This window comes from Scyliorhinus canicula, chromosome 27 (assembly GCF_902713615.1).
Source record: "Scyliorhinus canicula chromosome 27, sScyCan1.1, whole genome shotgun sequence".
In the NCBI taxonomy this organism is placed as follows: domain Eukaryota; kingdom Metazoa; phylum Chordata; class Chondrichthyes; order Carcharhiniformes; family Scyliorhinidae; genus Scyliorhinus; species Scyliorhinus canicula.
Genome location: NC_052172.1, coordinates 24,033,032 through 24,045,934, shown reverse-complemented (window position 1 = coordinate 24,045,934; position 12,903 = coordinate 24,033,032). Strand labels below are relative to the sequence as shown.

Here is a 12,903-nt window from a genome sequence, read left to right as displayed (position 1 = left end):
CACATCCCGGGATGGGGCCACCCCCGGGGTAAAACCCACCCCACATCCCGGACCACAGGCCACCCCCGGGGTAAAACCCACCCCACATCCCGGGATGGGGCCACCCCCGGGGTAAAACCCACCCCACATCCCGGACCACAGGCCACCCCCGGGGTAAATCCCACCCCACATCCCGGGCCAGGGCCACCCCGGGTAAAACCCACCCCACATCCCGGACCACAGGCCACCCCCGGGGTAAAACCCACCCCACATCCCGGGATGGGGCCACCCCCGGGTAAAACCAACCCCACATCCCGGGATGGGGCCACCCCCGGGGTAAAACCCACCCCACATCCCGGGATGGGGCCACCCCGGGTTAAACCCACCCCACATCCCGGGATGGGGCCACCCCAGAGTATAACCAACCCCACATCCCGGGCCAGGGCCATATGGTTGAATCCTCTCATCGCTTTGAAGTGAACTCGCTTTGAAATGTCACAAAATCCACCTTCACCCAGATACCGTTCTGCCAATTGAATTATTCATTAAGCAGTGGGCTATTGCTGTTGATCGGGGGGCATAGTTCAGAATGGAAGAAGGAGTATTCGGGGTACAAACCCTACATTAAAAACCGGGAGTCTCTAGGATGGCATGGTGGCGCAGTGGTTAGATCCCGGCTCTGGGTCACTGTCCGTGTGGAGTTTGCACATTCTCCCCGTGTCTGCGTGGGTTTCACCCCCACAACCCAAAGATATGCAGGGTAGGTGGATTGGCCACTCTTTTGGGGTCCACCAACAAAACAGAAGAAAGGAAAACAAACTGAGAGACAAAGCAAGAAAGGGCCGCTCCTGTTAGGGGCACTGCCCAAACATAACAAAGATCAATGGAAACTTCAAATATCATCAAATAAGAGTGCAGTTAAAGGGGTCAGTCCAGCTCCCCAACCCCTGCAGTCCCTCCGGGCATGGAATGCCTCGATTGTGCCCGTGGACACCATATGCTCTCTTTCCAGGGTCACCCGGCTGTGAGGGGCACACAGTCTGGACCCGGTCTGCCCACTGCCTGGGCCTATAAAGGGCGCGCTTTGCCAGGCCCAGGAGCACAAGCAGGTAGGTGGATTGGCCATGCTAAATTGCCCCTTAATTGGAAAAAATGGGTACTTTAAATGAAAAAAAACCTGGGAGCCTCTGGCAATCAAACAGCAACTTCCACAACTCGAGAGCAGCACAAACCCTGAGAAAGTGCAGAAGCTTAAAGTGAACATTTTAAAAGCCCCGCTTGTCAGCGATTGTTGGGATTTCTAACTTTCAACTACATCAGAAATTGCACAGAAATTAAATTAAATCCAGAAATTACACAATTCAGAATTAAACTAGTAAAAACAAATCACAATTAAAACATTATTACAAGCATTTTAAATTGTATCATATTCTAAAATATTGCTGCATTTTCACTGACAAATTTAAAACAGGTTGAAAGGAATGTTTTAAATTGCAGCAAAGGCAGAGAGAGAGAGGGAGAGAGAGAAAGAGAGAGTGAGTGAGAAAGAGAGAGAGATAGAGAGAGAGAGAGAGAGTGAGTGAGAAAGAGAGAGAGATAGAGAGTGAGAAAGAGAAAGAGAGAGAGATAGAGAGAGTGAGTGTGTGCAAGGTTACCTGGCTCTCCGCAGTCCCGCTCTCCCCGGAGACAGGCGCCGATCCTGGGGGTGTCTGACCTCCCCCTGCCCGGCCAACACAGGCAGCAGGAGGCACAAGCTCAACGCCCCGAAACCTCGGCATTGCCCCATGAAGGGAGAAGGCAAGCCCCACTCCGCCAGCCACTCAGCCAGGCAGCCAGCCTCCTGTCCTTCAACACCTTCACTCTCTCTCTCTCTCTGCCTGTCTCTTTCTCTGTGTGTGTGTCCCTCTCTCTCTCTCTCTGCCTGTATCTCTCTGTCTGTCTCTGTCTCTTTCTCTCTGTCTGTCTCTGTCTCTTTCTCTCTGTCTCTCTCTGTGCGTCTCTTTCTCTCTGTGTCTCTTTCTTTCTCTATCTCTCTCTCTCTCTTTCGCTCTCTGTCACTCTCTCTGTGTCACTCTCTCTCTGTCTCTGTGTCTCTCTATCTCTCTCTGTCTCTCTCTTACTGTCTCTGTCTCTTTCTCTCTCTGTGTCTCTCTCTCTGTCTGTCTCGCTCTCTGCCTCTCTCTCTCTCTTACTCTCTGTCTCTCTCTCTGTCTCTTTCTCTCTCTCTCCCTCTGCCTCTTTGACTTTTTTTATGAATGAGCTCCTGTAACTTTTTGTCTTCAGTTCGACCCAATCAGCTGGGCCCTGGCACAGGCAGCGATCCAATCAGAGGCCAGGGAAAGCGGCTGGGCGGAGCATCAGGAAGAGAGAGAAAATGACAGGATGGAGAGAGAGAGAGAAACTGACAGGATAGAGAGAAAGTGGCAGCATGGGGAGAGAGGAAGTGACAGGATAGAGAGAGAGAGAAAGTGACAGGATGGAGACGGAGAGAAAGTGACAGGATGGAGAGAGAAAATTACAGGATGGAGAGAGAGAAAGAAAGTGACAGGATGGAGATAGAAAAAGTGACAGGATGAAGAGAGAGAAAGTGACAGGATGGAGAGAAAGTGACAGGATGGAGAGAAAGTGACAGGATGGAGAGAGAGAAAGTGGCAGGATGGAGAGAAAGTGACAGGATGGAGAGGGAGAGAGAAACTGACAGGATAGAGAGAGATAAAGTGGCAGCATGGGGAGAGAGGAAGTGACAGGATAGAGAGAGAGAGAAAGTGACAGGATGGAGACGGAGAGAAAGTGACAGGATGGAGAGAGAAAATTACAGGATGGAGAGAGAGAAAGAAAGTGACAGGATGGAGATAGAAAAAGTGACAGGATGAAGAGAGAGAAATGACAGGATGGAGAGAGAGAAAGTGACAGGATGGAGAGAAAGTGACAGGATGGAGAGAGAGAAAGTGGCAGGATGGAGAGAAAGTGACAGGATGGAGAGGGAGAGAGAAAGTGACAGGATGGAGAGGGAGAGAGAAAGTGACAGGATAGAGAGGGAGAGAGAAAGTGACAGGGTTTGAGGATGTGATGGGGTTGGTGTTTCTGTTTGCCGGTATCCAGTTTAGTGAAGTGAATTCTCATGCTCAGAGTAGCTGTTAAATCACAAATGCTTTTGCTGAAATTGTTGTCTCTGTTGGGTTTTTGAACCTCATTGGCTGCATGGGCGGATCAAAGTCTCTGTGCGGAGGAGGATTGTAAATTACAGCCATGGAGGGACAGAATGTATATTTGAAGCAAAGTAACTCACCAATTACCCGAGAGATATGGGTGAAGTAGTTTGTTCTGCACAAACTTTCCATTCCGTCTCCAACTCCAATTCTGGCCCCTCCCTCTGGCATTGCCCCTCCCTCTGGCATTGCCCCTCCCTCTGGCATCGCCCCTCCCTCTGGCATCACCCCTCCCTCTGGCATTGACCCTTCCTCTGGCATTGCCCCTCCCTCTGGCATTGCCCCTCCCTCTGGCATTGCCCCTTCCTCTGGCATTGTCCCTTCCTCTGGCATTGCCCCTCCCTCTGGCATTGCCCCTTCCTCTGGCATTGCCCCTCCCTCTGGCTTTGCCCCTCCCTCTGGCATTGCCCCTTCCTCTGGCATTGCCCCTCCCTCTGGCATTACCCCTTCCTCTGGCATTGCGCCTCCCTCTGGCATTGCCCCTTCCTCTGGCATTGCCCCTCCCTCTGGCATTGCCCCTCCCTCTGGCATTGCCCCTTCCTCTGGCATTGCCCCTCCCTCTGGCATTGCCCCTCCCTCTGGCATTGCCCCTCCCTCTGGCATTGCCCGTCCCTCTGGCATTGCCCCTTCCTCTGGCATTGCCCCTCCCTCTGGCATTGCCCCTTCCTCTGGCATTGCCCCTGAGCTTTAGACGATGATGGACCCTGAGCTGTGTGGTGTTCAAAATCAGAGCAATAGAGCGTCAAAGGCAGGGAAAGATGTTGGGTTCATGTAAAACACAAGGTTTAATCCAGAAATTTGTTGGCAGAAAATGGGAAAAAGAGAAACATGTCAGCCATTACGCAAAACTCTTCACAATGGCTCAAGGTGGAACAACAGAAGGTGAGAGGATTTACTCACTCCCCACGCAGAGCATCAAGGTGACCCTCACCCCTCTCTGTGAGCAGATATGGCAATATGTATCACTGATAACGGTTATAGAAGTCAGCTTAAGTTCAGTCTTATGCATGTTTAAAGTTTCTAAGCTTTTCAACCATTGACTGGTTGGAAACTCAGTGCAATGGGATGGTTCATGTTGGGTATGCGCAGATTCAGTGCTTGCTCTGTACATTATAATCCATTTGAGCAACAACGACAGCACACACTGAGAATACTAAGCAGCTGTGGAGAGGAAACAGAATCAAAGAATGTCTTCTTTGGAAGCTGAAGTAGCCCCCCTCAGCCCCCAGGATTGGGAAATGAATCTGTGTCCTGATCTGCCCAACTTGGCAAAGTGGATCAAATTCTCTGCTCAGGGTTGGATTCCGATAATTGCCCAAACTCCCGATCAATGTCACAAATGAAGAATGAGAATCTGGGAAATTACTAAAGATTAATCAACACTTGTGTAGAAATACCGCAGAAAGGGGCAACATCTGTGTAACAATACCCCATAAAGGGACCAAATATCTTTAGAGAAAGTAAATACATTTAAGAGGACATTGGTTTGGGAAATATCTTTGGGATTAACAAAGTTCCAGGCCATTGGATCTCTGAGATTGATGACATTATAGGTTCCATTTCTGTTCACTGCATAGTATGTTTGGGTTTGTAGGCACCGTCCACACTGAGTGTACATTGGCCGTGACTTCCAGGATTTGGAATCGCCCCACGTGTGTCTGAGAAGGCAGCTGAAGAACTGAGGATGGTCCAGGGTCCGCCTCTCGCCCAGAGGGCAGCAGTAATATCCCAGAAATAGAAATCTCTCACTGTAGTTTGCTGAGGTAAGTGACTTCTCTTGAAGATAAATTAGCATTTAATCTGGTCTGGCATCAAGGCAGCATGGGATCCACCAGTTTATCCAGTGTCCGTGTCTTCGTTCTTCACTTCAACCTCTCCCTGCAGTTTCAGTTTATCACCATCCTCTGGGTAAAATGCTCCTCCCAAATTCCTTCTTGGATTTATGGTCATGTTTCAATCTCACATTTATAATTTTCTTGAGCAATTTTAATTTCACGAAACTTTTTTATTGAAAACAGCGAGCAGGTGTTGGAGCAGCTGATCTGAGTTGCAATACCATTGCGAACTCCCACAATCTCAGCTGTGCAGACTCTCACTCTCACACAATGTGTCTAGACTACAGCAGCCTTTTTAATCGCTACAATTAGGCGTTTGTGGGGAGCGGACACAACAGAAGACATTCAACGTCCGACTCAGCAAAGAGCACGGGTCAAAGTTCAAACAGTGTGGGGGTCAATGCAATCCACCCAGAACTGAGCTGGCAGATGCTTTTCTTTGGGGAATGGGAGAGCTGCTTGAAGTCAGCGAGCTCCAGCGAGTTAAGAAGCTTTTTCCTGAGATCCTTTCTTGTGTAAATAAAACTCTGTCAGCTTATCTGAGGTATCTGCATGAGGGACCCCATTTAGAATGGAATCCTGATTAAGTATGAAGTATTCATGTCCACACACATCGCAGTGATGGAAAGGCCTGTGTTGTCATGGAGTGTGGGGTGCGGGGGTTGGGAAGTAGGGGTGGAGTCCAGGGGTTGGGGTGGGGTTGGGGGCTGGGGGTGGGTGGAGGTGGGTGTGGGGGTGTGGAGGTGGGGGTGTGGGGGTGGAGGGAGGTGGGGATGGGGTGCAGCTGTGGGGGTGGGGTGAGGGTGTGGTGGTGGGGGGATGGGGGTAGGTGGGGATGGGGGCGGTGGGGCATGGGGTGTAGGTGTGAGGGTGGCGTGCAGGGGTAGGGGTGGGGGGGAGGGGTTGGAGTGGGGTTGGGGGCTGGGGTGGGGGCTGGAGGTGGGGATGGGGAGGTGGGGGATGGGGTGTAGGGGTGGGGTGTAAGGGTAGGGGTGGGGGGGAGGTGGGGGTGGGGTGGGGTTGGGGGCTGGGGTGGGGGGGTGGAGGTGGGGATGTGGAGGTGGGGGATGGGGTGTAGGTGTGAGGGTGTGGGGGTGGCGTGTAGGGGTGGGGTGCAGGGGTTGGGGTGGGGTTGGGGGCTGGGGTGGGTGGGTGGAGGTGGGGATGGGGAGGTGGGGGATGGGGGTGTAGGTGTGTGGGGGTGGCGTGCAGGGGTAGGGGTGGGGGGAGGGGTTGGAGTGGGGTTGGGGGCTGGGGTGGGGGTGTGGAGGTGGGGATGGGGAGGTGGGGATGGGGAGGTGGGGGATGGGGTGTAGGTGTGGGGGTGGGGTGAGGTGGGGGATGGGGTGAAGGGGTGGGGTGCAGGGGTTGGGGTGGGGTTGGGGGCTGGAGGTGGGGATGGGGGGTGGGGGGAGATGGGGATGGGGTGTAGGGGTGGGGGGTGGGGGTGTGGAGGTGAGGGTGGGGTGTAGGTGTGGGGGTGGGGTGAGGTGGGGGATGGGGTGAAGGGGTGGGGTGCAGGGGTTGGGGTGGGGTTGGGGGCTGGAGGTGTGGATGGGGGGTGGGGGGAGGTGGGGGATGGGGTGTAGGGGTGGGGGTGTGGAGGTGAGGGTGGGGTGTAGGTGTGGGGGTGGGGTGCAGGGGTAGGGGTGGGGGGGAAGGTGGGGGGAGTTGGATGATACTAGTTGCTACCATAGTAACAGCTTCCTGTTTCAGAGGCCACGGAATCTGCGAATGTTGAGTGATCAAGATCCAGGAAGACTTGCCTCAGGTGTGTGCGCCTGTCCAACAACAGGTGAAGTCAGGAATGTGGTGGGAATGATTGTGATGGTGATGGGAGGGAAATTGGAAATGACCTGGGGAGGAGAGTACAAAACATATGAACCAAACCGAGCAGCAGAGTAGCATGGTGGTTAGCATAAATGCTTCACAGCTCCAGGGTCCCAGGTTCGATTCCCGGCTGGGTCACTGTCTGTGCGGAGTCTGCACGTCCTCCCCGTGTCTGCGTGGGTTTCCTCCGGGTGCTCCGGTTTCCTCCCACAGTCCAAAGATGTGCGGGTTAGGTGGATTGGCCATGCTAAATTGCCCGTAGTGTCCTAAAAAGTAAGGTTAAGGGGGGGGTTGTTGGGTTACGGGTATAGGGTGGATACGTGGGTTTGAGTAGGGTGATCATGGCTCGGCACAACATTGACGGCCGAAAAGCCTGTTCTGTGCTGTACTGTTCTATGTTCTAGGATGGGACAATTCAATTTGCCCACACAACATATTTCATAAACCAATCAGAAACAGGCATAGTGATCAACTCCCGGGAGCAAAACTGCCACATCAATTACAGTAAGAGAGAGTTACAGAATTTACAGTGCAGAAGGAGGACATTCGGCCCATTGAGTGTGCTCCGGCTCTTGGAAAGAGCACCTCATTCAAGCCCACATCTCCACCCTATCCCCGTAACCCAGTAACCTCAACTAACCCAAGGACAATTTAGCGTGGCCAATCCACCTAACCTGCACATCTTTGGACTGTGGGAGGAAACCCACGCACACACGGGGAGGATGTGCAGACTCCACACAGACAGTGACCCTGCGGGGAATCGAACCTGGGACCCTGGAGTTGTGAAACAACAGTGCTAACCACTGTGCTGCCCGACAGAGTAACAGTCAATGGGTATTTTCCTGAGCTGGAGGAAGGTTTGGAGTGGTGTTCCCCAGGGGTCGGCATTGAGACCTTTGGTTTTCCTGATATATTAATGATCTCGAACTTGGTGCAAGGGCAATTGCAAAATTTACGGATGGCCCAAAATTTGAAAAATAATGTAAACTGTGGGGACAATGTAGAACTTGAGAAGGACAGAGACAAGTGGGTGGGGTGGGCAGAGAGGGGGAAGATGGAGTTCAATGCGGAGAAGTGTGAGGTGATGTGTTTTGGTAGGAAGGACGTGGAGAGAGAATATAAAATAAGGGGTAAATTCTCAAAGGAGCGAAGGATCAGAGGCACCTGGGTGTATCTGTGCTGAGACCATTGAAGGTGACAGGACAGGTGGAGAGGGGTTAATAAAGCAGAGAGTATTCTGGGCTTTATTAACAGGGGCGGAGAGTACAGGAGTGAGGAGGTTATACTGAACTTACACAAGACACTAGTTAGACCCCAGCTGGAATATTGGGCACAGTTCTGGGGCCACACTATAGGAAGGATGTGAACACATTGGCGGGAGCGTGGGAGAGGTTTACAGGAACGGTTCCAGGGATGAGAAACTTCAGTGATGAGGATAGATTGGAGAGGTTGGGAATGTTCTCCTGGGAGCGAAGGCGGCTGAGAGGAGATTTGATAGAGATGTTCAAAATCCCGAGGAGGCTGGACAGAGTAGACGGGGAGAAACTGTTCCCCCCCGGAAAAGGATCGAGAACGAGAGGGGCACAGATTTCAAGTGATTTACAAAAGATGCAAATACGATGTGAGAGAGAAAGAATTTCCACCCAGCGAGTGGTTGGGGTTTGGAGTGTATGGCCTGGATGTGTGGTGGAGGCAGGGTCAATCGAGGTGTTCAAGAGGGTATTAAATAAAGAAACAATGTGCAGGGGTGCGGGGGTGGGGTGGGGGGAGAGGCAGGGGAATGGCACTGAGTTACAATGCTCATTTGGAGGGTTGGTGGACACACCGGCCTCCTTCTGCACATTAGCAATGCTTAAGCGGCATCTGGGTGGGTACATCAATCGGGAGGAAATAGAGGGATACGGACTGAGTAAGGGCAGCATGATCGGCACAGACTTGGAGGGCCAAAGGGCAGCTCTCCCTCAGTACTGACCCTCTGACAGTGCAGCACTCCCTCAGTACTGACCCTCTGACAGTGCAGCACTCCCTCGGTACTGACCCTCTGACAGTGCAGCACTCCCTCAGTACTGACCCTCTGACAGTGCTGCACTCCCTCAGTACTGACCCTCTGACAGTGCAGCACTCCCTCAGCACTGACCCTCTGACAGTGCGGCCCTCCCTCAGTACTGACCCTCTGACAGTGCGGCACTCCCTCAGTACTGACCCTCTGACAGTGCGGCACTCCCTCAGTACTGACGCTCTACAGTGCGGCATTCCCTCAGTACTGACCCTCTGACAGTGCAGCACTCCCTCAATACTGACCCTCTGACAGTGCAGCACTCCCTCAGTACTGACCCTCTGACAGTGCAGCACTCCCTCAGTACTGACCCTCTGACAGTGCAGCACTCTCTCAGTACTGACCCTCTGACAGTGCGGCACTCCCTCAGTACTGACCCTCTGACAGTGCGGCGCTCCCTCAGTACTGACCCTCTGACAGTGCAGCACTCCCTCAGTACTGACCCTCTGACTGTGAGGCACTCCCTCAGTACTGACCCTCTGACAGTGCAGCACTCCCTCAGTGCTGACCCTCTGACAGTGCAGCACTCCCTCAGTACTGACCCTCTGACAGTGCAGCACTGCCTCAGTACTGACCCTCTGACAGTGCAGAGCTCCCTCAGTACTGACCCTCTGACAGTGCGGCTCTCCCTCAGTACTGACCCTCTGACAGTGCAGCGCTCCCTCAGTACTGACCCTCTGACAGTGCAGCACTCCCTCAGTACTGACCCTCTGACAGTGCAGCACTCCCTCAGTATTGCTCTGAATTCATGGTCTGGATCATGTGATGAAGGGCCGGCATTCTAAACATGAACAAGGACACAGAGAGACCATTGGCCAGAGATATGGACCAGGTGTGACAGCTGTGGGCAGGAGCATGTGAAATTCTGCCAGTCTGTGCAGTTAGTGACAAAGGCACGTTGTTTAGTATGTTTGTGCATGAAAGCAAGGCGCTCCCCATAGACACTCAGACCCACGTGAACCCAATCGCATCGTCACACTTGCCAATTGATACATTTGCCACATACAGATTTACACCATCTCCTCTTCACCTCCTGGCTTTGGATGTGATGGGAGTGAATTCTCCAACGTTGATGGTTTATCGAAAGCAGTCAGATCAAGATGCTCTGATAAATGTTCCTCTGCTGCAGTGAAATATTTAAAGAGGTTGAGCTGTGTTCACGGAGTGATTTTCCGGTTAGTTAATGGAACATATATCCATGACGTTCCCAGAAATCTCAAGTTCCTCAAAGATTCCGCTCTCTGCCGACTTTGCTAAACTTCTCTAGGTAGAGGTGACTACTTTTAGAGAGAGAGAAGGGAAATCAGCCAGGGTTCCTGCTCCTGATCACTGTCCAGTGACCCCTGTGTTAGAGAGAGGGGAAATCAGCCAGGATTCCTGCTCCTGATCACTGCCCAGTGATCTCTGGGTTAGAGAGAGAGAGGGGAAATCAGCCAGGATTCCTGCTCCTGATCACTGCCCAGTGATCTCTGGGTTAGAGAGAGAGAGGGGAAATCAGCCAGGATTCCTGCTCCTGATCACTGCCCAGTGATCCCTGGGTTAGAGAGAGAGAGGGGAAATCAGCCAGGATTCCTGCTCCTGATCACTGTCCAGTGATCCCTGGGTTAGAGAAAGAGGGGAAATCAGCCAGGGTTCCTGCTCCTGATCACTGTCCAGTGACCCCTGTGTTAGAGAGAGAGGGGAAATCAGCCAGGGTTCCTGCTCCTGATCACTGTCCAGTGATCCCTGGGTTAGAGAGAGAGGGGGGAAATCAGCCAGGGTTCCTGCTACTGATCACTGTCCAGTGATCCCTGGGTTAGAGAGAGAGAGGGGAAATCAGCCAGGGTTCCTGCTCCTGATCACTGTCCAGTGATCCCTGGGTTAGAGAGAGTGGAAATCAGCCAGGGTTCCTGCTCCTGATCACTGCCCAGTGATCCCTGGGTTAGAGAGAGTGGAAATCAGCCAGGGTTCCTGCTCCTGATCACTGCCCAGTGATTCCTGGTGTCGGATGTGGTGGTAGAACCGTGGTACATTGGCGAGACCATGCAGACACTGCGACAACGAATGAACGGACATCGTGCGACAATCACCAGGCAGGAATGTTCCCTTCCAGTCGGGGAACACTTCAGCAGTCAAGGGCATTCAGCCTCTGATCTCCGGGTAAGCGTTCTCCAAGGCGGCCTTCAGGACACGCGACAACGCAGGATTGCCGAGCAAAAACTTATAGCTAAGTTCCGCACGCATGAGTGCGGCCTCAACCGGGATCTTGGATTCATGTCGCATTACATCCACCCCCCCACCATCTGGCCTGGACTTGCAAAATCCTACCAACTGTCCTGGCTTGAGACAATTCACACCTCTTTAACCTGGGATTACCCCTTATCTCTGGATCTGTAAAGATTTGATTACCCGCAAATGGTCACATTCCAAGCATTGTCTGGCATCTTTGACTTTGTCTATATAAATGTTTCTGGAACATACCCCTCCATTCACCTGAGGAAGGAGCTGCGCTCCGAAAGCTAGTGTTTGAAACAAACCTGTTGGACTTTAACCTGGTGTTGTAAGACTTCTTACATTGATCCCTGGGTTAGAGAGAGAGGAAATCAGCCAGGGTTCCTGCTCCTGATCACTGTCCAGTGATCCCTGGGTTAGAGAGAGAGAGGAAATCAGCCAGGGTTCCTGCTCCTGATCACTGTCCAGTGATCCCTGGGGTTAGAGAGAGAGAGAGGGAGGTAATCAGTCAGGGTTTCTGCTCCTGATCACTGTCCAATGACCCCTGGGTTAGAGAGAGGGGAAATCAGCCAGGGTTCCTGCTCCTGATCACTGGCCAGTGATCCCTGTGGTTAGAGAGAGAGAGGGAAATCAGCCAGGATTCCTGCTCCTGATCACTGGCCAGTGATCCCTGGGGTTAGAGAGAGAGAGGGAAATCAGCAGGTGTTCCTGCTCCTGATCACTGTCCTGTGATCCCTGGGTTAGAGAGAGGGGAAATCAGCCAGGGTTCCTGCTCCTGATCACTGTCCAGTGATTCCTGGGTTAGAGAGAGAGGGGGAAATCAGCCAGGGTTCCTGCTCCTGATCACTGTCCAGTGATCCCTGGGTTAGAGAGAGAGAGAGGGGAAATCAGCCAGGGTTCCTGCTCCTGATCACTGCCCAGTGATCCCTGGGTTAGAGAGAGAGAGGGGGGGGAAATCAGCCAGGGTTCCTGCTCCTGATCACTGCCCAGTGATCCCTGGGTTTGAGAGAGAGGGTAAATCAGCCAGGGTTCCTGCTCCTGATCACTGTCCAATGATCCCTGGGTTAGAGAGAGAGGGGAAATCAGCCAGGGTTCCTGCTCCTGATCACTGCCCAGTGATCCCTGGGTTTGAGAGAGAGGGTAAATCAGCCAGGGTTCCTGCTCCTGATCACTGTCCAATGATCCCTGGTATGGTATAGGTGGGGTTATGAGTTGGTAAATCGGCTCCCAGACCCACTCTCTGCTGTGAATCTTTCTGGTCCATAATGTTTAATTTTTTTTGTTAATTGCCCATCCTAATTGCCCCATTGGTGAGCTGTCCTGATTAACTGCTGCAGCACGAGATGTAGGTCCACCCACCGTGCTTGGTGGGGGGCGGGGGATGTGGGGGGGTTTAAGGATTTTGACCCAGCGACAGTGAAGGAACGGCGTTGTTTTGGTGATTTGTTGGCGGTGGTGTCGCTGCCCTGGTCCTTACACAATGGGAGGTGGTGGGTTTGGACGGTGTTGTTAAGAAAGTCTCAGTGGGTTAGTGCAGTGCATCGTGTAAGTGGTACATACGGATGGCACTGTGCGTCGGTGGTGGAGGGAGTGTTTGTGGAGGGGGGAGCAATCAAGTGGGGCTGCTTTGTCCTGGATGGTGTGGAGCTTCTTGAGTGTTGTTGGAGCTGCACTAATCCAGGCAAGTGGAGAGTATTCCATCACACTCCTGACTTGTGCCTTGTTGATGGTGGACCAGCTTTGAGGAATCAGGAGATGAGTTACTCGCTGTAGGATTCCCAGC

The 12,903-nt window shown here is 52.7% G+C and overlaps 1 protein-coding gene across 1 annotated transcript in view; it reads right to left on the bottom strand.

The window, feature by feature from the left end:
• The window catches only part of LOC119957724 (latent-transforming growth factor beta-binding protein 1-like), a 182,732-nt gene extending 180,819 nt beyond the window's left edge, over positions 1–1,913 (bottom strand). The window contains exon 1 of the mRNA XM_038785804.1: positions 1,635–1,913. Within this exon, the coding sequence (XP_038641732.1) occupies positions 1,635–1,765 (131 nt within the window). The 5' untranslated portion in view covers positions 1,766–1,913. The remainder of the gene's footprint in view (positions 1–1,634) is intronic.
• Positions 1,914–12,903: the final 10,990 nt, after the last annotated feature.